Source organism: Rhamphochromis longiceps, linkage group LG3, assembly GCF_057381845.1.
Source record: "Rhamphochromis longiceps isolate RC_006_pf linkage group LG3, R_longiceps_female_GT1.1, whole genome shotgun sequence".
In the NCBI taxonomy this organism is placed as follows: Eukaryota; Metazoa; Chordata; class Actinopteri; order Cichliformes; family Cichlidae; genus Rhamphochromis; species Rhamphochromis longiceps.
In genome coordinates, this window is record NC_140559.1 from 69,623,331 (window position 1) to 69,648,575 (window position 25,245).

Below are 25,245 nucleotides of genomic sequence, written 5' to 3' on the forward strand. Positions count from 1 at the left end.
GAAGCTCATCCGGGACTTGCTGTCGTAGCAACAGAGCCGTAAGCGTAAACCTGCTCGGGAGCAGGTTTACTTTATGTAAACAGGATTAGATCGCGGCCACGCAGGTATGTCCGCTTCATTTATACGAAAGCAACAGCGATATTTCACCACTGTTTCACCATAAATAAATAACATCAATGTAACTAAAGATAATGCAGCACTTGATCCTTTTATTGATGTCACACAGATACATACAGGTCATTTCCTAAAAAAGGGAAATGTACTATTAACATTCTATTACATGTATGTGATTATTACAGATGTAATTCATATTTCAGAGTAGCAATTGTAAATTACTTCGTGTAATCAAGATGGGAGACCACGGCTATAAAAGCGAAGGTGGATTTGGGAAGCCTGTCGCAGCCATGTCCTGTCCGTTTACGCGAGCCACCCATTGCGGAAGGTGCAAGATTGATAAGGAGAGTCCTCAGAATTCAGCGTATATTGCGGGACAGACAGGATCCTTTAGCTCAGCGCGACAGTGTGCTCATAGAGAGATATCGATTTTCCCGTGAGGGTATTATTCACTTAACCAACTTGTTGACGAGGGGGTGCAGGACCACCACCTGTCTTTTTTTGCTCTGCCCTTTTCTTGGTTGCTGTTATAAACAAACAAACAGAGTATTCCAGGGTCTCTTTCCAAGAGACGAAAAGCAATATAAGTGATAAATATTACCATTCTGTAGAATATTCTTATATTTCACTTTTACTTGTTCCCATGTTCTAGTGGGTCCTGTTGTGGCTCTAATGTGAAAGGGGATATAATATAACATAATATAATATAATGTAATATAATATTGGATAATATAGTGTGATATGAAATTACTTACGAGTTTAATTTGTCAGCAACTTTCTGCCAGCCCTCTCTCCTTGCTTTTGCAGCCTTTGCAGTGTTCCCTTGCATTCTGATTAAACTCTGAAACTCCTGAAATCCCTCACTCAAGAGTTCTTGCTCTGCTGCCGAAAAATACCGAGCGCGCTCCTTCGACATTTTCGCCGACCAATCAGAGGGTTGCCGATCAATGTTTCTACTATCGATGCGTAGCCCCTGTTAAGCCACCCAGTGATCTCACATTACTTCATCCAGCTGTACTAATCGTCAACAGCAGGTGTGTTCGGAGAACCGGATTAGCGAGCTCACGGTTAGCGCGATGATTTGGTCTTGGATGTAGTAAGTGACGTACGAAGAACGGGCCCCTGCTCTAACTCCTGAGCTACAGACAGAAGAGGAGTTTGTTAAGAATTTAACTGTCAAAGTTTTTTTTCTATTGTTTATTAAATGAATCTTATTAAATTTGAGTAGAACGCTCCTTTTATTTCTCTGAAACCTTGCAGCTTTTGGTGGTTAAACTGCAAATATATAAAGAAGGTAACCCAGAGGAAGAATGCACAGAGACTTTAAGGTCAGCTATCAAGAATCATTTTTACGCATTTTGATGCAATGTTATGATATTTGATGTTGTAATTGATTAGAAACGACTAATTTCATTTCTACAGAATTATGCAGTGTGGGTGTCCAAGAAGATGAATTCAGAATTTCATGTCAACTATCATATATGATTGAATACAGAACCTTCATACACCTACCTGAAACCATTTAAATGACATTATTGAGTTCCTTCAAAGTTTCTCCGTTTGAACAGAGTTGTTCTTTAATTTCTCGTGTCTCAAGCAGCAGTTTGAGGTGAAACTATGGATGCATGAAAGAGCAGCTGAGCCAAATGACAACTGAATTTCAACTATAAAAGATGATTTTCAGAAATATTTTACATTTTTTGAAGTTATTTTAGATTTGAATGAATCATGAATGAAGAAGCATTACCAGAAAAATTAAGAAGAAAAGACAACTTGAGTGAAAAACAAATGACACTGTGGCTTTATTTCTGTTAACTTCCTGAAAATCATGTGTGTTGTTATGTGTGTGATCAGCAAAAAGGGATAAGAAGCAGCACTACCGTAAAACTTAGCGTTGAAGCTCAAGTTTGGCAGATAACGGGTGGCGGGCGTGGCTCACACTTGACCACGGTGTTGGAGAAACTCTGAGCTCCGGGTCTTTATAATCACTCTGCGGAGCTCACAGAGACTGCAGGGAGGACAGGAGGACAGAGCAGACTTTGTGAATTATTTTTTATCTTAGATGTAATATAAATTCAACACAGGCCTCTGAGGAAAAGGATCGTGCTACAAACTTTTGTCTCTTCCAACAGAAAGCAGAGGAGTGCAGTTACTCAGAGACTGACTGGATTAAACACACCAAAGGTTTATATTCCAGTTGGACCGTATCTCTTACCAAGGTCTGCACTACGTATCAGGATTTGATCTTATTCAGGTAAAATCAGGGTTCTTATAGGGGTTTGTTCACAATAGTAACTCATGCAGCCATTTTTCAGTCTCACTGACCAAACTTTTTACAACATGCTGCATTTTCAATAGTAAACTTCTGTTCAGTGCTTTTCCTGTCACACACTCATACATGTGTTTTGTCTGCAGCAGCAGCTGTGTTGTTGTTAGCTTGTATTATCTGTTTAATCTCTTCAACATGGTTTTAGTTTTCTTTGTAAAGTCAGCAGCTCTGTCACTTTTCTCTGATTCCTCTTCTGCTCGACACTCAGCTGACACTCAGTTTCATTTCCACATTCATGAAGTTGTTGTCCAAGCGAATCACAGGCTCCATGATCGGTCAGCAAACTGTGTCCAGGCAGACAGGTTGGATAAGAACAGGGGTGTCAAACTCAAATACACAGTGGGCCAAAATTCAAAACTGGAACAAGGTCGCGGGCTAACGTTAATATTTACTGAAAAAAAAAATCTTCCTCCAGATTTAAGAATGAATCTTTTCTTATGGACTCAAACAAGTTTTGCTGAAAAACTGAATATGGAACAAGCAAAGCTTAATACTAAACAATATATATATTAGCTGTATAATACCAGTAGGCCAGCTCTAATAATAATTTAGTATTGGCTTCGCGGGCCAAATGTAATTAGGCTGCGGGCCAAATTTGGCCCGCGGGCCAGAGTTTAACACCTATGGATAAGAATAACAGATTTATGTTTGATTACGCCCGTTTCCAATTCAGTTCCAGTCATTCCTGGCCCCAGGAGGTTGATGGGGGTGGGAGATGGGGGGCAGTGGGTTGTAAGCACAATGTAGATGAGTGGAGGCTTAATGTACTTAAACTTCCAGTCACAGTGAATCAGTGTGTGTCAGTGAATGCATCATGTGTGCTTCATGGCTCCATCTAGTGGACTGATAGTAGAAGTAGAGCAGCTGATGGCAGCTTCCTGTGCCTCACACTGCTGTCTGACTGCATTCAGCTGATATTTGGACAGCACACATGATGGAAAGGAGGATTTTGGTTTATGTGCACATGAATGATTTGTGTTTCCTCTGCAGGTGAAGGTAGAAAGTGTGTGTGAGCTGATGTGAATTGAGCAGCATGGATCAGTGTGAGGACAGAGAGGAGGGAGTCCCTCCCTCTAAAAGCACTCTGTGTGGGGAACATGAGAGCCAGACCAAAGCTCAGAGGTGAGATGACCATCTCTAACTGTCCATGACTCTTCTCCATGTCACAGCTCAGCACTCACATCACTGCTCCATCATTATTCACACTCATACCTCTGTGTGTGTTGTTTTAAAGCCCAGAGCTGTGGGGCGTACCAGGCTCAGCTGGACATAACCCTGAAACTAATCCAGAACCTGGACCTGAACCCAGCTGTGTTTCCTTAAAGAGCAACGACTCGAAGGATATTATTGAAAACTTTAACAAAAGACTGTTATGTGACAAAGAGTAAGTACATTATTTTTATGAGATTGTTCATCATGTCTTTAATTTAATATTTCCAGTTTTTCCTTCCTGTCTCATGAAGCTGTGACATTTATTGTTTTTCTTTTAGGATCAATAAGAGGCCAGAATCTCCTGGACCTGAACCCAGCTGTGTTTCCTTAAAGAGCAACAAGTCGAAGGATTTTGATATAGACTTTAAAGGCTGTTCTTCTGCTGCTGAGAGGTAATCTGTGTCTAGATGTTGTTCCTGACTCTGTGTTTTTGAATAAATCCTCATGTTTAATATCAGCTCAGCTCTTTTTCACACATTTCTATGTTGGTGTGTGAAGCGGTGTGTGTTGGAGTGTTTCCACAAACACAGCAGTCAGAGTGGAAAGAGTGGATGTTGTAGGAGGTGTTTGTGTAGTGAAGAGGCTGAGTGTCTGTAGGACTCCAGCTGCTCCAGCAGGTGTCTCCTTTGTGCTTTGCTTCAAACACAGTGTAGGGAGGAGCTTCCACTCAGGTGTTTCAGGTGTTGCTGGATGGAGGAGGACAAATAGTTTTTCCCTTCAGTGACACTTCAGCAGCTCAATGTTCTGGGAGATGTTTGTCTTTATGAAGGTTTATGGATTCTTGTTCTTACTTTGGTTAAACTGAGCAATACATTTTCCATCTAACATTTAAAGTAAATTTCCAGGTGAATAAAAGATCTGCAGCTGCAGCCTCTGTGATGTTTCACAGTCTGAAAGTAACAAATTCAACCAGAGTTCAAACAAAGGCTTAATATACGTGTGTGTTTGATATAATGCCAACAAGTACAAATAGGTGTTCTTACAGGTCTTAATCACAGAGGTCTGATAAGTCTGGTGACTTTCACACTCAGCAATTTTGCTGCCTTTTATTTTATATTGGCCTTTTTAAAGCCCTTCAAAGTCTCCCACATTCATACAGAGCTTTTAACACCAAACTCCTTTACAGTCCTTCTCCTCTCACACACGATCACACGACTGATTTGTCTGCAGCAGCTGTGTTACTGCTAGTATTTTATTATGTGTGTAATCTCTTCATATTGTTCCTGTGGTTTAGTTTGACTTCCTTCTGCAAACTCAGCTGCTCTGTTGCTGATACACGTCTCCATGAATATGATTGATCAGATGCTGCCAACACCATGTGTTTCATGTGAGCGTTCAGCTGAAACCCTGGGTTGACTTATCGAGTTAATAACAAGCTTCACGTGACTGTGAATGCTAAAGTGAATCAGATAAAGGAAAGAGACCCTGCTAATGTTGGACTCACTTCTTAGTGTAGATCCCAGGAGGAAGTTCAACATAGCCATTCTTTGTGCTAGCTCGACCAAACCTGAGACCACAGTGCAGGATAATGATCATCATCTGTCTCTGTCAAGGACTTTTAAAATCCACAAATAACAAACATAATTATATTTGATCATTAAAAATATGTTTTCACTTAAAAAAGCATGAGCACACTGGTGGATTACAGAAACATGAAAACTCGTTAACAGTAAAGTTAATTTAGGCGTAAACAAAGTGTCAAACATACTTAAGTAGAAGGACTGATGATTGTGTTAACCCTCAAATGGGCTGTACAACATTATATAGGGAGACAAAAACAGAGATTATCGTAGCCATCGCTCTCTCGCATGGACGTGGCAGTCTTGCTGTCTGCTGCGAATCCTCCCCGTACCTCCGTGACCTCGTCTGGTATCTGCTCCCTCCTCTGTAAGAGACAGTAAAGGAAAACACGTCTCTGCCTAGTCTTGAAAATCTAATCTTATCATCCATTGTTCTTCTAGGGCCTCTTCTTCTTGTGGCCTCAGCTAACTGCTAATATTTAAATGGCTAACATTAACATGTGTGCCAGCCAGGTTAACATTTATGATGAACTATGATTAATTAACTGATGTTGAAACTGGAGATTTACTGACCTCTGAAATTCCTCCTAAAGTGTTATTCAGTGTTGTGACAGTCAGCTGCTTCAGCTGCTGCTGGGATGGGCTGTGGCAAAGAGAACAGAGAAAATCCAAATCAGAGTTTTTCTCTGAATTAAAAGCAAGGAAACAACAATATATTCTACATGGTGAAACTGATGGTTTCTGGTGTTTGGGTCTGTTTTTCTGTATTTATGCAGATAAAGTGTAAACTCAGATGAATTATACCATCAAATGTTAAAGGAAAATATCAGGATGAGTGTCTGTGAGCTGAGAAGGACGTGAAGCGAGCAGTTTATCCCAGAGCTGAAGCTGCTCTGTGTGCAGAGATGAGCTCAGATTCCTGCTGTGATTGATCAACAGTCACAGAAATGTAGACTTGTAGTTATTACTGCAGTATGGTCACAGCAGATACTGAGAAACATGTATTATGAGGATGGATGATCAAGTTTCTCACTCTCTCCTTTAAATCTCAGTTTTTTTCTTCTTCACAGTTTATCTGTTCATTTATTAATGAATAACACTGAAAGAGTTTCTGTTATATTTCCCCTTGAACATCAGCTTATTAGGGCGGCATTAGGAAATAGCCCCCCTCCAAAGAATGAATAAATGAATGATGATAATAATAAAATGATTCAAAAGCAGAGCTCAGAGTGGTAGAATGGTCAAACATGGATCCACGGGTGGTTCAACTGCATTTGGTGACGTGACTAAAGCAAATCTTTCAAATAATCCCACCATCAACGGGATGTTGTCTCCTTTACTACGGTTACTTTACTTGGTCACCGTGTGAATTTCTTTGAAATGAACCAAATTCTTTTATTTGTTGGTTGTTGCATATTTAACCTCTACAGTCAGGAAAGGAGGAGATGAGGCCTCAACAATGTTGGGTTGTAGCTGTGCTTCAGGTTAGAGTGAGTGTCCATGGAATAAATGTAAGTCAGTGAACTGGAAACATGACTGTGTTCAAACTTTGTTTTCCTTTTTATAATGAGTCTAATCAAAGGTGGACAGAAGTATCTCCACTGTGACTTTTCTGTGTCACCATCAGAGCTTCTGCACAGTGTGGAGAAAGATCCAGAAGCAGAGCTGGACTGCAGACAGCCAGTCAGAGCAGCTGTGTACAAAGTAAGACTGAACATCTGTCTGCTGATGGACTCATTTCTGAAAACTGGACTTCTTGTGTTGTTCAGACATTGAAGAGTTTTCTTTCTCTTTAGTCTCATTGTTTTTCTTTCTTTCAGCAGATGTTGGTCTGCAGGAGGTTTTAGATGAACATAAGATCAGTCTGAGGAGGAGATGTGAACGTGTGACTGAAGGAAGTGATGAAACAGGAAGTAGAACACTCCTCAACAGGATCTACACTGAGCTCTACATCACAGAGGGACAGAGTGAAGAGGTTCATACCCAACATGAGGTGAGGCAGCTGGAGACAGCTTCCAAGATGGACGCCCTCCATGACGCTCCAATCAGGTGCCAGGACATCTTTAAAGCCTTACCTGACCAACAGAGACCCATCAGAGTGGTTCTGACCAACGGCGTGGCTGGTGTTGGAAAAACCTTCTCAGTGCAGAAGTTCACTCTGGACTGGGCAGAGGGCTTGGAGAACCAACATGTCAGTGTGGTGGTTCTGCTTTCATTCAGGGAGCTGAACCTGATCAGAGATGAGCAGTACAGTCTTCTGGAGCTGCTCCATGTTTTCCATCCAACATTACAGAAGGTCACAGCAGAGAAGCTGGCTGTCTCTCAGCTTTTGTTCATCTTTGACGGCCTGGATGAAAGCAGACTTTCATTGGATTTCACCAACAGGAAGCTGCTGTCTGATGTCACACAGAAGTCATCAGTCAGCCAGCTGCTGACAAACCTCATCCAGGGGAATCTGCTTCCCTCGGCTCTCGTCTGGATAACTTCCCGACCTGCAGCAGCCAATCAGATCCCTCCTACATGTGTTGACAGGCTAACAGAAGTACGAGGCTTCACTGACGCCCAGAAGGAGGAGTACTTCAGGAGGAGATTCAGTGATGAAGAGCTGTCCAGCAGAATCATCTCCCACATGAAGACATCCAGGAGCCTCCACATCATGTGTAGTATCCCAGTCTTCTGCTGGATCACTGCTACAGTTCTGGAGCACATGTTGACTACAGAGCAGAGAGGAGAGCTGCCCAAGACCCTGACTGACATGTACTCACACTTCCTGCTGGTTCAGACAAAGAGGAAGAAGAACAAGTACCACGAGGGACGTGAGACGAGTCCACAGGAGCTGACGGAGGCTGACAGGGAAGTTCTTCTGAAGCTGGGGAGGCTGGCGTTTGAACATCTGCAGAAAGGAAACATCATGTTCTACCAAGAAGACCTGGAGCAGTGTGGTCTGGATGTGACAGAGGCCTCGGTGTACTCAGGAGTTTGTACAGAGATCTTCAAAAGAGAGTGTGTGATCTTCCAGAAACCAGTCTACTGCTTTGTTCATCTGAGCATTCAGGAGTTTCTGGCTGCTGTCTACATGTTCCACTGTCACACCAACAGGAAGACAGAGGTGCTGAAGATGTTTCTAAAATCAGAATCTTTCACCAAGATGATTTTCAATCTTTTTGATAACAAAGATCTCCAATCACTTGATGTATTTCTGAGGAGAGTCATGGAGAAATCCCTCCAGAGTAAAAACGGCCACCTGGACCTGTTTGTTCGCTTCCTTCATGGCCTCTGTCTGGAGTCCAACCAGAGACTCTTAGTAGGTCTGCTGGGTCAGACAGAGATCAGTCCAGGAACCATCCAGAGAGTCATCAACAACCTGAAGAAGATGAACAGTGATGAAATCTCTCCTGACAGAAGCATCAACATCTTCCACTGTCTGATGGAGATGAACAACCTCTCATTATTTCAGGAGATCCAAGAGTTCCTGAAGTCAGAGAAGAAACTCTCTGAGATCCAGTGCTCAGCTCTGGCCTTCATGCTGCAGATGTCAGAGGAGGTTCTGGATGAGTTGGACCTGCAGAAGTACAAAACATCAAAGCGGGGACGACAGAGACTGATTCCAGCTGTGAGGACCTGCAGAAAGGCTGGGTGAGTCCAGATGTGATCATTAACATCATTGATCAGTGTAGGTTAGTAGTTTAATTTTGAAAATAAAATCAGATTGTAACCACAAAGTGTTTGTGTCCGTACGCTGCAACCTTCCACACCATTCCTTTATTGTACAGACTCAGCAGCAGCTCCATGGATCCCAAATCCAAGAGTGGAGAACAGATTTGAAGTGTGTCACATCCATGCAGTCACAGCTGTTTCCACCATGTTTCCACTGATATTAATCCTGTTCAATGACACGTTTCATATCAGTGAATATGTTCTTTAGGACGTCCACTGACATGTTTAAGTGTCCTGCTGGAAATCACTCAAATCATCCATGAAATCCATGAAAAATCCTTTTAGTGTTTCTAGCTTCACCCTCTGTCCTCTCTCTCTCTCCATCCTCCTCACTGCTTCTTTCACTGATAATCACACAAACATCGTATTCAGCTACAAAATAACACAATAATATCATCTGATGATCATTATTATAAGAGCAGGATCCATATTTGATATCAGAGTAACACACTGCTTGGTTATGTGCAGTCATCATCAGTGACTGTGGGTCAAACAGAAGCTCTCTGATTGGTTGCTGACCTTGGTCACCTGTCCACTCTCACCTGTTTGTGTTTTCTCTCTCTTTGCTGTCTCCATCCTCTCTCTCCTTTCTCTCCCTCTCTGTCTTTGTACGTCACTCAGGTCCAATGGAAACAGTGACATTTACAAACCAATCAAAGACAAACTGATCCATGTCAGGTTATAACAATATTCAAAGTGAATACAGGCTGCTGCTGGACACAGACAGGTAACATCATTTTGACTTGCTGTCACCTGGATCTGGACTCATAAACACTGAAGCCCTGAACAGGAATACAAATCATTTTCTGCCAACTAGCGACACACCAGCAGATAATGGCTCAGAAAGCTAAAATGAGCCAATCATTTCTGTGTTTAGTTCCCCTGAGATCAGATCTGATATCAGCAGCTCCGAGTTCATTCATCATTATTGTCCAGTGATGAGATTTCTGCTCCGTTTGGTAACAGTCAGCAGGTTTTTCCTGCGTGTGGACGTGAACAGTCGTACCTGACAGCAGGTAGCAAACAGAGATCATCTTTCCAGCTGGAACTCTTCACTGAGCTGAACTCATTCAAAATGTTCTGGAGTCAAAACAGGAAACAGTCCAAATGTGTGTCTTCACTCTGACTCTGGATCAGATCTCAGTGACAGACTGTGGACATTATGGAAGCCTAAATGTGACACCATCTTCCTCCTTCATCTGCAGATTAAAGCCAAACAAAGATTCTCATTAAAAGTCTGCAGGTCTGAGAGAGACTCAATCGTTGTGTCATGTCAAACACAGTAAGAGGAGCTGAAGCACAGATGTGAAGAGCAGATTCATCAGATTATGACCTCACTCTGTTTTGTCTTCATATACATTCAGTCTGTGTTTATAATGCAGATTTTCTGCTTTTATAATAACACATTTTATATTTTCTATCATCACAGACTGACTGAGTGTCGACTCTCAGAGTCTCACTGTGAAGTTGTGGCCTCAGCTCTGAAGTCCAACCCCTCCCATCTGACAGAGCTGGACATGAGTTGGAATGATGGCCTCCAGGATTCAGGTGTGAAGCTTCTGTGTGCTGGACTGGAGAGTCCAAACTGTCGACTGGAGACTCTGAGGTGAGTTCACTGACTGCGGCTGTTGTTGTTTTTCTATATTTCAGGTCTTTGATTGATGTTTGAAACTTTCTTTAGTTCCTAAATGTTCAGGATGTGTCTGAATGGTAAATGGCCTGTATTTATATAGCGCTTTTACTAGTCCATAGGACCCCAAAGCGCTTTACATATCCAGTCATCCACCCATTCACACACACATTCACACACTGGTGATGGCAGCTACATTGTAGCCACAGCCACCCTGGGGCGCACTGACAGAGGCGAGGCTGCCGGACACTGGCGCCACCGGGCCCTCTGACCACCACCAGTAGGCAACGGGTGAAGTGTCTTGCCCAAGGACACAACGACCGAGACTGTCCGAGCCGGGGCTCGAACCGGCAACCTTCCGATTACAAGGCGAACTCCTAACTCTTGAGCCACGATCGCCCTGAAGACAAATGTGAAGAAGTTTGAGTGCTTTCAGAAATGTTGTCTTTCCAAACGACTGAACAACAGTTTTTCCTTTTGGCTCCAAACAGAAGTGACAGACTTGAGCAGGGTTCATTTAAAGGCTGACAGAAGTGGAGTGGTGACGGGGAGATGTTTGACAGGACAGTGTTTCAGCCTCCACAGGTTCATGTTGTGCTCCATCAGTCAGTGAAGATGAAGTCAGTGCTGATGAGGCTGTAGAGTGTGTGAGGGATGTGAATGAGGATGATGAAGATCTGATGATAGCAGATAAAAACAGGCTGCAGAGACTTTGAGCCATACAGGGCACACAGTGTGTGTACAGAACAGCTGAAATCATTATGGAGGCCTCACTGGGATATGGAAGCATCACAGTACAGCTTCAGTGAAGCATTAAAGTCTCTGATATGAGATGAGAAATGAAGCAGCCAGAGCTTTTTCATGAGTGGAAACCCACTGTGACTGTGAGCTGCTGCTACAGCCTCCAGATTAGCCAGCAGCTCATCCTGCTCAACATTTCCTCACCAACTTTAATGGAAGTGTGATGTTTTCAGCTGGAGTGATGGTCAGGGTGGCCTCCCTCTCCTCTTCTTCTCCTCTTCCTCTTTCATTTGTAAAGCCACTTCTGCTGCTTTCATTCATTTGGAAGTCCTGTAGCTGAGTTTGGGAGAGACTAACAGCCTCGGCAGCAGAGGGGAGAAAGGCTGTAACACCACCACTTTACTCTGTTCTACCTGTCACATCATTTTATCAGGAAACAAATATGCTCATGTTTTTACTATGTTTGTCTTGAAGATGTAAGAAGATCACATGGTGCTTTTATTATTGGTAGGGCTGCTCAATTAATCGAATTTTAATCACAATTACGATCTGGGCTTTCAACGATCATTAAAAATGACTGAGCCGATTATTAGCCCCTCCTTCATTTATCCGCGACACATTAAAGGCCGGTCCGTGAAAATATTGTCGGGCATAAACTGGTCCGTGGCGCAAAAAAGGTTGGAGACCGCTGATTAAGAGGACCCGAGGGAAGCTCGGAAAGCTAAGCAGAAGTTATTTGGAGAGGAGAGTGACTGCCGTTGGTTGAAAAGAGAGGTTAAAAACAAAAAACTTCAGTGGTGTTGCACACTATTATTTTTTAAAGTCATTGTTAACCCTTTAAATCCGGTCAGAGCAGCACGCTCCGTTTTGTGTAACTATTTTTAAATCCCTGTAGAACCTGAACCATGTAAGCTAGCGCAATAATTTGTTTGCATATGAAACCAGAGGAGTTGTACTTACATCTTATGCCATCAGCTTGTCCTCGGTCACGGTTTCGTTCCACATATAGCTTTGCAAAAATTGCATAAAAAGCGCTTGCAGGAACAAAAGCATAATATTCCAGAAACACGCTTCGCTGATCCGATCAGCTGTTCGTAACACTTCCCACATTGAAAAAGTCGTCAGCGCAACTATCACATGTCCGCCATTTCCTGGCCGAAACCGGAAGTGATGTCATTTTTGCGGAAATGTAGTTTTTTTTACTTGTAGGCCTTAAAAACCTATACTGGTCATGTTTGACTTTTCTGAATAGTTTCTGGGATGCTTAGAACTCGAATTGCACTGCTGGAAATAGTTTATTTTGATGCACATGCTGTTTTCTTTGCAAATTTGCATCATAGGATTGTTTTTTCGTTTTTCCTGCAGTATATAAAAATTGGTGTATCTCCAAAATAAAACTATGAAGACACTCACAATAAGTTTCCTGTTATTGTAAACTATTTTTTGCAACTTTTTTGTATTTAAAGTTTTGAGGGATAAGCCTCTTAAATTTCTCCAAGTAGAAATATATGTAAAAAAACAAAAACTATTTTCAATTTTTTTGTAGTTTATTGCACTTTTTTGCAATTAATGTAGTTACTATGGACTTAATGCATACATATTATTAAAATATGGGCTATAACAGTTATATAGAAACTTGAAATGCTCCCACAAATGGCACTACAGCATGTAAAAATATAATATAAGCTCTGGCGGACTTGGTGCTATAGTAGGTCTTAAAGGGTTAAATAAATATCGTCAAATAATCGAGATCTCAATTTCAGTGAAAATAATCGTGATTATCATTTTTGCCATAATCGAGCAGCCCTAATTATTGTGTTGGTTTGTTTCCTGTCTCTTGGATGGAGCCCAGCTGTGCGTGGCCCCTGGGCCTGTGGTCAGAGTGTGTGCTGGATAATCCGGCCCAGGATGAGGCCAAACTGACATGGGATGAAATGTCTGTCACATAATTGAGCTTAGTGTAGTTTCATTTCTGCACAATTTAAAAACAACCAAAACTTTGTTCTGTCTTTTCTATGTTATACTGTAGACTTTCTTTGATACTGTGTCCAAAAGGAGCAGCTTTTACTTTGAAGGGGAGGCGTCTCTGTTTCCTCTTCAGGTTGGATGATGGAAGCAAATTAGTAGCTGTGTCCCAAAACGTCGGCTGCATCCTCCAGAGGCTGCATTTGAAGGCCGATTACGTCACAGCCAGGCGATGAAGGCTGTCCGTATTTGTCGACTCCTTCAAATGTGCCCGACAAATGCGTCCTTCATTTCCCCGAATTTGAAGGATTCGTCGGGTGTGTCCTTCGTGGCCCACCATATCCCAGAATTCATAGCGTGGCCCAGCCAAATTTCAGCTGCCAACAATGGCGGCAGCTACTAAGTTTTCAAATTACTCTTATTAATCTTTCTGGGTCACAAAATAAACTTTTAACATATTTTCAGGCGAGAAAGTAGCTGTGTAAACTTCAAATATCTGCTTGGTTTATCAAGACATCACATATTTGCAAAAGTGTGCCGACGTTTTCGGAGACGTCTGTTACCCACCCGCTCGCTAGCAAGCCGGGGGGTTCAATGGTCACTCCAGCCGGCGAGAGCAGCGGACGCCCGGCTTCATCGTTTTCAGACCCCGCTCTTTCACTACTCAGGTTAAACATGATATATAAGTCACTCGGAGAACTTAAAAATGTAATTGTTTGCCTTTTTTCTGTGTTTTATTTGTTCCGGAGTAAATCGGTTTGGCTGAGATCAAAGTTCCTCCGGGATTTTCACACAGCTGAATAAACGTTAAACAGGAAACTGATTAAACAGAAGTGTGAGACGGTCGAGAATTTACGCCAGTGTCCTGTTATATTTTAGATAGCAAGGAGCAGACGGCCGAGTTTATTAAACTCCACCGACACAGCGGTGACGCAAATCTGAAGGCTAGACCGTCCCATTTCACAGCCTCGCACTTCCAGCCTTTTCGATCTTTGAAGGACCCGGCCCACGTAGACCGCGAATACCGGGTCCTCCGAAGGATGCAGCCGACGTTTTGGGACAAAGCTAGTGTGTGATGTTCTTTCAGTGTTGCACTTTGTAGACGCTCCCTGAGCACTGGTCTCACAGCCAGCTGCACATAGAGACCAGTGTTGTTAGTCCAGGTCAGAAGATGACTTGTTGGAATGAAAATGAGCTTGTAGTTTGTCTGCTTTAATAATGTGACTGGAAAAAGGTGTTGGACTTCAAATATGTCCATTTCTTTCACACTTCACCTTTAAAAGTGAAGCCTTGTGGTTCCTGGAAGGAAAAACACGACTTTTTCAAGTCTTTGTCCTGTTTTTATGAGAAATGTACGACTTTAATGTGAAACATTCAGAGTTTTTTCTCTTGTTGTGTTTGTTTGAAGCTGCTTCCTGTTGGCTTCAGCTGTTTGGAGTTTCCATTTTCTAAACTTCTACATTATGAAACTTCTTCAGCTCTGAACAGATGATGAAACACTGAATGATTTCAAGCTCACACTTTGTCTAATAAACTTACATCTTTCATTCTTTATACAGATTGTGGGGCTGTGGTTTGTCAGAGATCAGCTGTGATTATCTGGCAGCAGCACTGAAGTCCAACCCCTCCCATCTGAGACAGCTGGACCTGAGCTGGAACATCAACCTGCAGGATTCAGGAGTGAAGCATCTGTGTGGTTTCCTGGAGAGTCCAGGATGTGGACTTGAAACTCTGGGGTCAGTCAGCATGTTTTAGTTGTGCTGAGATGAATATGATGTGAAAGTTGTGCTGACACTAAACTGCAGACATCAGGCTGATATTATACTGATCCACACTGAGGATCTTCATGGTAAAGTCTGTTTTCTTCTTCTCTGGTTTAGTCCATTGACTGCAGCAGAACAATGTTCACATTTCAAACAGTGAGACTCAACGTATGGCCCATGGCCCACACGCGGCCTGCCCACCTTTCCTGATTCAGAGAGAGGGGACCCTGATTAACTGTGTAGTGTTCTTCCTCACAGTTCTAAGTATCAGACACAACAATGAATAATCCACAGCTGACTGTCTTTAGCAGGTCAAAGGTCACGGCACACAGCAGGCAGTGGGAAATATTATAACTCTGATCATTTATCAGCACATATCCATATGTATAAAAACAAAGCTGACACTGTGAGACTTGATCAGAGGTGTGATCATCACAGCAGAGGCCTTTGTGTCAAAGTCACTGAGGATCAAACAGAAACACATGAAGCAGATTTTCCTGTTCTGGCTTTTTATAGCAGATAACCTTCAAAATATTCTGCAGTCCATCAAAAACTGAAGCAAACCATGAATCAACATGTGAACATGAGCTGATGCTGCTGAAGTGAAGCAAAGTTACAGAGGTTTGATTACAGACACAGCTGAGAGTTTGTAATCTGTCATCATTTTAAAAGGTTTACATTTCTTCAGTATATCCACATTTGCAGCTGCTACCTCAACCTCCACTTGTCCAACACAACTGCTGTCCACTGCCTCCATGACATTGTGATTTTGCTGTTGGTCTTCTGTCAGATCTTCATCAATCACTTCTGCACGGGGCACACCTTCAGACTCTGCAGCTGCATAACGAAAGCCTGTAAGATAAAATTAGACATAAGGTAAATGTACACCAATATTCCAATGACAGGTGTGTGATTCATCTGGAAGTTATGTGCGGATTAGTGTACAGTGATAGCAATTTAGTATGTTTTTAGAGGGGGAGGGGGGGGGTTGTTTACCTCCGATGGGTGCTCTTTTTCGCTTCCGTTGCGTACGCCTTGAGTGCCGGTCCGAGTCTGATACAGGTATGTCGTCATGCCCCATGTGCAGTGTTGGTGCCCAGTCTGGATTTGTTACATCCATTTCATATGCTGGTTTGCCTGCAATAATGCCAAATCATAAGCTACTCAGTCGACATGATGTGGTTCTGCAGCATCACACATTAGCATGTTTTATCTCATTATCTATGACCTCAGCACATTGAAAATAACACTAAAAGCCTTTCAAGAGTGATATGAATTAATTTAGAACTCACCGGAAAGAAAATGCCGTGAGCAAACCAACAAAAAGCTGGGGATTGCAGAGAACTCGATATCCGCTCGTCTCACCGCTGCAATCCAAGCCTGACGTCTTTGTTTAGTAATATCGGATACATGGGATCCCTCACGTTGCCTCCAGGATGGAAAACGATGAAAAGAGAGCCCGTTATCCAGCTTCTTGCCTTCACGATCGTGTGATCTAACGTTGCAACCGACAACACAACACGTACGATCCATAGCTGAAATGGTATCCTTTGGCTGGCCTACTGTCATGGCGGAAGGGGGCGTGGCCCATCTCCCGTGACATCACGCTCCAAAGCCCTATAGGTGGGAAAATGTACCATGTCGACCAATCAAAAATGATATGGAAACATGACATTTGGTTGTTTAGCAAAAGGGGGAAGTTTTAGGAGTGACCGGCAAGAGAGAGCGAGTGAGCGAAAGAGAGAGAGAGTTTTGATACGTGAGAGATTTGTGACGTTTACCGTGTTTGGTCTCAAGTTAGTTTGTTGTCTTGTGTATTTAGTGTGTAGCTGTTGTTTTGTTTTGTGTGTCAGTTCTACTAGTGATCGTCACAGTTGCTGCCTTAAAGCCAACAAAGGCAGATTGCAGTGTAAACGCTGAGTGACACACCTGCTGTCAGACCTGCAGGTTTATCCCTGTGCTGTTCTCATATGTGTTAGAGTGACACAAACTATTGTTTGACACCTGATTGTTCTGTAAATAGTTTGAAATGATTATATGAAAAACGTCTGAGCCTTGGCTGCATTTTTTGGTAAATAGTACCATATAACTTTGTTGTTTGCAAAACGTGTGCGTATTTTTAAAAATGTACAATCTCTATTTGCATTTCAAGTTATGAAGATGATTCGTTAAACATGTGTGTGGTTTTTACAGTCAAAATATCACTTTCTACGTGTATTTTAAATTTTGTCTGAATTTAGATAAATTGTGCTGATACAGTTGGTCAAAATGAGAAAATAACAGATTGGCAAGATAAACTGTTTTTAAAGGTAAAATATAGAGGCCACATCAAAAGTAGTCAAGAAGGGTTAAAGGCTAAAAGCAAAGTTGTCACTGTTGGGTCTGTGTTTCCACAAGCCCCGCTAATTCTAGAGACTTATTCATCATGAAGAAAACAAGACAGTCGATCGATCAATTATTTGCGAAAGGGAGGCCTCGTCTGTGTCCACCACGAAAATGACCACAGATCTGACCTCCTCCTGCTACCTTTTATTGGGAGACAGTTCACACAAAACACGTCAGAACAAAGCCACGCCCCCTTTGTTCTAAGACAAAGCATTTTATGTATATGTGTGAACTTCTGTAAGACTGTGTGTGTGTGTGTGTGTGTGTGTGTGTGTGTGTGTGTGTGTGTGTGTGTGTGTCAGACCTCCTGCTGACCAAAGGGTCGTAAACCCAGGAAGTTTACATCAAAAGAAACAGATCTTCCAGATAGGATGTATCTACAATAAAACCTCCCCCAGCACAGAGTGGTTGGAGAGGTGGCCAGGATCAAAGGAATGGCTTTGATCCTACTGCTTGAACTAAGACTGTACAAATTTAAGAAACACAATGGCAACATTCAACAATTAGACTTAACAGTCACCAAGTACTGTTTATATTTGTGTGTATTGCTGCAGCTTTTTTGAGTATTAATTTGGTGCCTTTGTGTGAAATAATGGTATTGTGAGTGATCCATATAGTCACAAAGAATAGCCACTTGTTTCTGTGCTACCAAAGTTCCCCGGCTTTCATTCAAAATGTGTTTATCGTCAGCACCTGCACATTAAACTACTTAAACATTATAAATGTCTTCAAGCTCACACTGAGGCCTGTGGGGTACTATCAGCCACTGAGACAGTACACACATTTATATGTGTTTGTATATGAATATTTCATACTTTAAGACTGCCTGTTTATTTAAGGGAGATGAACAAAATACATTGGAATTGTACAAAATAATATCATGGATGATAAATTAAATAGATTTTAAGTAGATGCTTGTGCATTCTTAAAGTCTTATATGTTGAACTGAACTATGTGATCTGTTCAAAGCCTTAATCTTAATTTGAAGTGAAATGTGCATTTTGAGTTTATACACTATGTATATAAGGCGACCGTTTCCTTTTGCAGTATTTTTGTGTGGTGTACTTTTCTATGTCTTAACAAAAGGGGACAAAGGTGTTTAAGTTCACCTAGGATGATGTGTTTTAATTTTCACATGGTCTTGCTTGAATTTGACCCTGACAAAGGCGTATGAACTCTGTCAGCTGTTTGGAGTTTCCATTTTCTAAACTTCTACATTCTGAACCTTCTTCAGCTCTGAACAGATGATGAAACACTGAATGATTTCAAGCTCACACTTTGTCTAATAAACTTACATCTTTCATTCTTTATACAGATTGAGGGGCTGTGGTTTGTCAGAGATCAGCTGTGATTATCTGGCAGCAGCACTGAAGTCCAACCCCTCCCATCTGAGAGAGCTGGACCTGAGTGACAACTACAAGCTGCAGGATTCAGGAGTGAAGCATCTGTGTGGTTTCCTGGAGAGTCCAGGATGTGGACTTGAAACTCTGGGGTCAGTCAGCATGTTTTAGTTGTGCTGAGATGAATATGATGTGAAAGTTGTGCTGACACTAAACTGCAGACATCAGGCTGATATTATACTGATCCACACTGAGGATCTTCATGGTAAAGTCTGTTTTCTTCTTCTCTGGTTTAGTCCATGCAGCAGAACAATGTTCACATTTCAAACAGTGAGACTCAACGTATGGCCCGCGGCCCACACGCGGCCTGCCCACCTTTCCTGATTCAGAGAGAGGGGACCCTGATTAACTGTGTAGTGTTCTTCCTCACAGTTCTAAGTATCAGACACAACAATGAATAATCCACAGCTGACTGTCTTTAGCAGGTCAAAGGTCACGGCACACAGCAGACAGTGGGAAATATTATAACTCTGATCATTTATCAGCACATATCCATATGTATAAAAACAAAGCTGACACTGTGAGACTTGATCAGAGGTGTGATCATCACAGCAGAGGCCTTTGTGTCAAAGTCACTGAGGATCAAACAGAAACACATGAAGCAGATTTTCCTGTTCTGGCTTTTTATAGCAGATAACCTTCAAAATATTCTGCAGTCCATCAAAAACTGAAGCAAACCATGAATCAACATGTGAACATGAGCTGATGCTGCTGAAGTGAAGCAAAGTTACAGAGGTTTGATTACAGACACAGCTGAGAGTTTGTAATCTGTCATCATTTTAAAAGGTTTACATTTCTTCAGTATATCCACATTTGCAGCTGCTACCTCAACCTCCACTTGTCCAACACAACTGCTGTCCACTGCCTCCATGACATTGTGATTTTGCTGTTGGTCTTCTGTCAGATCTTCATCAATCACTTCTGCACGGGGCACACCTTCAGACTCTGCAGCTGCATAACGAAAGCCTGTAAGATAAAATTAGACATAAGGTAAATGTACACCAATATTCCAATGACAGGTGTGTGATTCATCTGGAAGTTATGTGCGGATTAGTGTACAGTGATAGCAATTTAGTATGTTTTTAGAGGGGGGGGGGGGGGGGTTGTTTACCTCCGATGGGTGCTCTTTTTCGCTTCCGTTGCGTACGCCTTGAGTGCCGGTCCGAGTCTGATACAGGTATGTCGTCATGCCCCATGTGCAGTGTTGGTTCCCAGTCTGGATTTGTTACATCCATTTCATATGCTGGTTTGCCTGCAATAATGCCAAATCATAAGCTACTCAGTCGACATGATGTGGTTCTGCAGCATCACACATTAGCATGTTTTATCTCATTATCTATGACCTCAGCACATTGAAAATAACACTAAAAGCCTTTCAAGAGTGATATGAATTAATTTAGAACTCACCGGAAAGAAAATGCCGTGAGCAAACCAACAAAAAGCTGGGGATTGCAGAGAACTCGATATCCGCTCGTCTCACCGCTGCAATCCAAGCCTGACGTCTTTGTTTAGTAATATCGGATACATGGGATCCCTCACGTTGCCTCCAGGACGGAAAACGATGAAAAGAGAGCCCGTTATCCAGCTTCTTGCCTTCACGATCGTGTGATCTAACGTTGCAACCGACAACACAACACGTACGATCCATAGCTGAAATGGTATCCTTTGGCTGGCCTACTGTCATGGCGGAAGGGGGCATGGCCCATCTCCCGTGACATCACGCTCCAAAGCCCTATAGGTGGGAAAATGTACCATGTCGACCAATCAAAAATGATATGGAAACATGACATTTGGTTGTTTAGCAAAAGGGGGAAGTTTTAGGAGTGACCGGCAAGAGAGAGCGAGTGAGCGAAAGAGAGAGAGAGTTTTGATACGTGAGAGATTTGTGACGTTTACCGTGTTTGGTCTCAAGTTAGTTTGTTGTCTTGTGTATTTAGTGTGTAGCTGTTGTTTTGTTTTGTGTGTCAGTTCTACTAGTGATCGTCACAGTTGCTGCCTTAAAGCCAACAAAGGCAGATTGCAGTGTAAACGCTGAGTGACACACCTGCTGTCAGACCTGCAGGTTTATCCCTGTGCTGTTCTCATATGTGTTAGAGTGACACAAACTATTGTTTGACACCTGATTGTTCTGTAAATAGTTTGAAATGATTATATGAAAAACGTCTGAGCCTTGGCTGCATTTTTTGGTAAATAGTACCATATAACTTTGTTGTTTGCAAAACGTGTGCGTATTTTTAAAAATGTACAATCTCTATTTGCATTTCAAGTTATGAAGATGATTCGTTAAACATGTGTGTGGTTTTTACAGTCAAAATATCACTTTCTACGTGTATTTTAAATTTTGTCTGAATTTAGATAAATTGTGCTGATACAGTTGGTCAAAATGAGAAAATAACAGATTGGCAAGATAAACTGTTTTTAAAGGTAAAATATAGAGGCCACATCAAAAGTAGTCAAGAAGGGTTAAAGGCTAAAAGCAAAGTTGTCACCAAGTACTGTTTATATTTGTGTGTATTGCTGCAGCTTTTTTGAGTATTAATTTGGTGCCTTTGTGTGAAATAATGGTATTGTGAGTGATCCATATAGTCACAAAGAATAGCCACTTGTTTCTGTGCTACCAAAGTTCCCCGGCTTTCATTCAAAATGTGTTTATCGTCAGCACCTGCACATTAAACTACTTAAACATTATAAATGTCTTCAAGCTCACACTGAGGCCTGTGGGGTACTATCAGCCACTGAGACAGTACACACATTTATATGTGTTTGTATATGAATATTTCATACTTTAAGACTGCCTGTTTATTTAAGGGAGATGAACAAAATACATTGGAATTGTACAAAATAATATCATGGATGATAAATTAAATAGATTTTAAGTAGATGCTTGTGCATTCTTAAAGTCTTATATGTTGAACTGAACTATGTGATCTGTTCAAAGCCTTAATCTTAATTTGAAGTGAAATGTGCATTTTGAGTTTATACACTATGTATATAAGGCGACCGTTTCCTTTTGCAGTATTTTTGTGTGGTGTACTTTTCTATGTCTTAACAAAAGGGGAACAAAGGTGTTTAAGTTCACCTAGGATGATGTGTTTTAATTTTCACATGGTCTTGCTTGAATTTGACCCTGACAAAGGCGTATGAACTCTGTCAGCTGTTTGGAGTTTCCATTTTCTAAACTTCTACATTCTGAACCTTCTTCAGCTCTGAACAGATGATGAAACACTGAATGATTTCAAGCTCACACTTTGTCTAATAAACTTACATCTTTCATTCTTTATACAGATTGATCAACTGTGGTTTGTCAGAGATCAGCTGTGATTATCTGGCAGCAGCACTGAAGTCCAACCCCTCCCATCTGAGACAGCTGGACCTGAGCTGGAACAACAAGCTGCAGGATTCAGGAGTGAAGCATCTCTGTGGTTTCCTGGAGAGTCCAGGATGTGGACTTGAAACTCTGAGGTCAGTCAGCATGTTTTAGTTTTGCTGAGATGAATATGATGTGAAAGTTGTGCTGACACTAAACTGCAGACATCAGGCTGATATTATACTGATCCACACTGAGGATCTTCATGGTAAAGTCTGTTTTCTTCTTCTCTGGTTTAGTCCATTGACTGCAGCAGAACAATGTTCACATTTCAAACCTTCAAAGAAGAAGAAAAATCCTCCACTGGATAATTCACTGTGAAACTCTCCAACTCTTCATTCCACCTTAAAGTCTGTCTGACACTGAAATCCAAAGCAAAATGTGCGTTTGCTTTACAGACAGCAGTCCAACACAAACATACACACATCATCCAAAACACAGTCCAACATCCAAATCTCCTCCACTGCCAGCATGAATGATGGGAAAGAGAAGGAGGAACACTCTGACATTCAGGGTTAGAATGAGTTTCATGAAGCAGACTGTGAAGATCAAAGCTGCATTAGAAAGCTTACATGAATGAATGAGTGGACAGAAGTGGACAGAGATCATCTGAAGCACTTCAAAGGCTTTAAATCAGCACATTTCTCTTTATTCTTTATCAACTCTGTTAGTTTCTCTCAGTTTTCTGTGGAATGAAGCTAACAGCAGGCTAATAAGATGCTGACCAATAGGTTTCTATTAAAGGTTGTAATTTGTATATGAAAAAGTGCTTTGGCTCAGCAGGGATCAGTTTACAGGTAGAATACAGCTGCTGGATGGGATTAGCATGTCATAGCTATCTACCAAACTGCTAACTGGGGGATTTCAGGCCATCTATGGATCATTTTTGCTAACTGTTTATTCAGCTTAGGCTCACAGGGCTGCAGCCTGTGCCCTAGCTGTCATAGGGCAAGAGGCGTGGTCCACCTGCACAGGTGAGCAGTCCATCACAGGGCCAACAGAGAGAGACAGAGAAGCACTCTCTCACATCCACACCTACAGCCAATTTAGAAGCACCAATGAACCTAAGCAGCATTTCATTGGACTGTGGGAGAACATCCAACCTCCACAGAAAGGCCAACAAGCTTCAACCTACAACCTTCTTGCTTTAAGGCACTAGTGCGAACCACTTTTCCCCATTTCAGCCCAAATCCTGCATCTTCCTGTTTCTGACTCCAGGCCAGCTCCACTAACACTTTCTCATCAGACACTGCCACCTAGTGGAGGAAGTCTTAGTTCCATTTGAAGCTTCAGATTACAGTTAGTTCCTTTACAAAGAGGTGGAGGTGGTGGGGCCACAGCACCATCATCACTGAGTGCCATAGGACACTTAACCTTTGTTTCCATATGCTGGGAACTTCCTGTTGTTCCAAGGAGGACTGGAAAATGTGTGAAGATCTCCCAGTCAGTTCCTCACAGCACACTTCAATCATTTCCCTCCCACAGCATCAGGACCAGGGCTTTTTCTCTCTTTGGTCCCACTAAGAGATTTCCACACAAACACCTCATCAGTGGGACTCTCAGAGCTACCAGCCCTTTGCTACAATCACAAAGCTCTTCATTGAAATCAATGATATCAAAGCTGGAATCAAATGAGTCCAAGTCTTCTGCTGATTCAGCATCACATTCATCTTTGCTCCTTGTCCTGCATCCCCACCATGGACTTCATTCCTTTCCAAGCCAGCCTTGAGTGTCCTTTATTCAGCTCATCCTCTGCTTTACTTTTACACCTGATTTTAGCTGCTTTATCTCTCTTTCAACAAGTTTCTGTGCCTCCATCTTTTTCTTCTCTCCCTCATAACAAGACAGCTTCTTCTGCCTGAGAACATGTTGGAGTGATTTACTAATCCAGGGCTGCTTATTGGGGAAAATACTTCCTGTTTCCAAAGTAATCCCCATTTTTCCCAGAAAGAAATGTAAGTAGAAATCGATGATCTAAGTGAGAACATGAGCCTTTAAAAAGTCCCAGTGGGTGCAGTCAAAGCAGTCCCTCAGTCCCAGTATAGAGTCTTTGGTCCAGACTGGAACAACTGTGTGCCCAGTTTGAGCTCTCTTCAGTCCTGTGACCTGACAGACCCAGAGGGGCCATCACATCACATTTAGAAGCTCCCCTAATGGAGCCACAACACATGTCCAACACTTAGTCTGTCTTGTTGGACCAACTGGAAGAAATGATTCAAGGACTTAGTCACAGAACAGAGATTCAAATCTCCAAAATCCAACTGGCTGCATCAGGACATATAGTCTGAAACTCTGCACAGTTTCCTGTTTGAAGCTGCTTCCTGTTGGCTTCAGCTGTTTGGAGTTTCCATTTTCTAAACTTCTACATTCTGAACCTTCTTCAGCTCTGAACAGATGATGAAACACTGAATGATTTCAAGCTCACACTTTGTCTAATAAACTTACATCTTTCATTCTTTATACAGATTGTGGGGCTGTGGTTTGTCAAAGATCAGCTGTGATTATCTGGCAGCAGCACTGAAGTCCAACCCCTCCCATCTGAGAGAGCTGGAGCTGCAAGGAAACAACCTGAAGCATCCAGATGTGAAGCAGCTGTCTGATCTTCAGCAGAGTCCAGACTACAGACTGGAGACTCTGGTGTAAGTAGAGTGATGGAGTGAGTGGGTGGTGCTGTCAGCAGTATTGTACTAAACACAGTCAGTATGAAACAAAGATCCAGTGTTTCCTGTAAAGCTGCAGCTTCTCAGTGAAGCTGTGAGAGGAGAATGGTGACAGGCTTCAGGATTGGACACAAACACTTCCTGTTTCTGACCTTTATGGTCACCATGGTAACGGCTGACACGCTCTGATCAAACACTGTCAACAGCCAATCAGCTCTCTGAACAAAGCAGCACGCAGACCAATGACTGCATTCGTTTCCAAGTTTAAAGCAGTGAAGAACACAGTCTGTAGGTGAGGAAGAATTTAGTGAGAGCAGATGTTTGGATGGAATTCCTCCAGTTAACAGCTGGAACCGTCCATCTGGATTGTTGGGCTTGTTGTTGGGGTTCCTACAGAGCTCAGAGTGGACACACCAAGGTTCTTCTAATGAATGAAAGTCCA

At 42.2% G+C, this 25,245-nt stretch overlaps 3 protein-coding genes across 3 annotated transcripts in view; 2 read left to right on the forward strand and 1 right to left on the reverse strand.

Moving 5' to 3' along the window:
* The window catches only part of LOC146676579 (uncharacterized), an 86,331-nt gene that overhangs the window by 31,395 nt on the left and 29,691 nt on the right, over positions 1-25,245 (reverse strand). The window lies entirely within an intron of this gene.
* On the forward strand, positions 6,751-24,786 carry LOC146676580 (protein NLRC3-like). The gene is made up of 5 exons (XM_085400839.1): positions 6,751-6,879; positions 6,996-8,811; positions 10,322-10,498; positions 14,788-14,964; positions 24,609-24,786. The coding sequence occupies exons 2-5, from the start codon at positions 7,196-7,198 to the stop codon at positions 24,784-24,786; spliced, it is 2,148 nt and encodes a 715-aa protein (XP_085256965.1). The 5' UTR covers positions 6,751-6,879; positions 6,996-7,195.
* Positions 17,600-22,237, forward strand: LOC146676581 (ribonuclease inhibitor-like). The gene is made up of 4 exons (XM_085400840.1): positions 17,600-17,613; positions 18,692-18,868; positions 22,062-22,166; positions 22,210-22,237. The coding sequence occupies exons 1-4, from the start codon at positions 17,600-17,602 to the stop codon at positions 22,235-22,237; spliced, it is 324 nt and encodes a 107-aa protein (XP_085256966.1).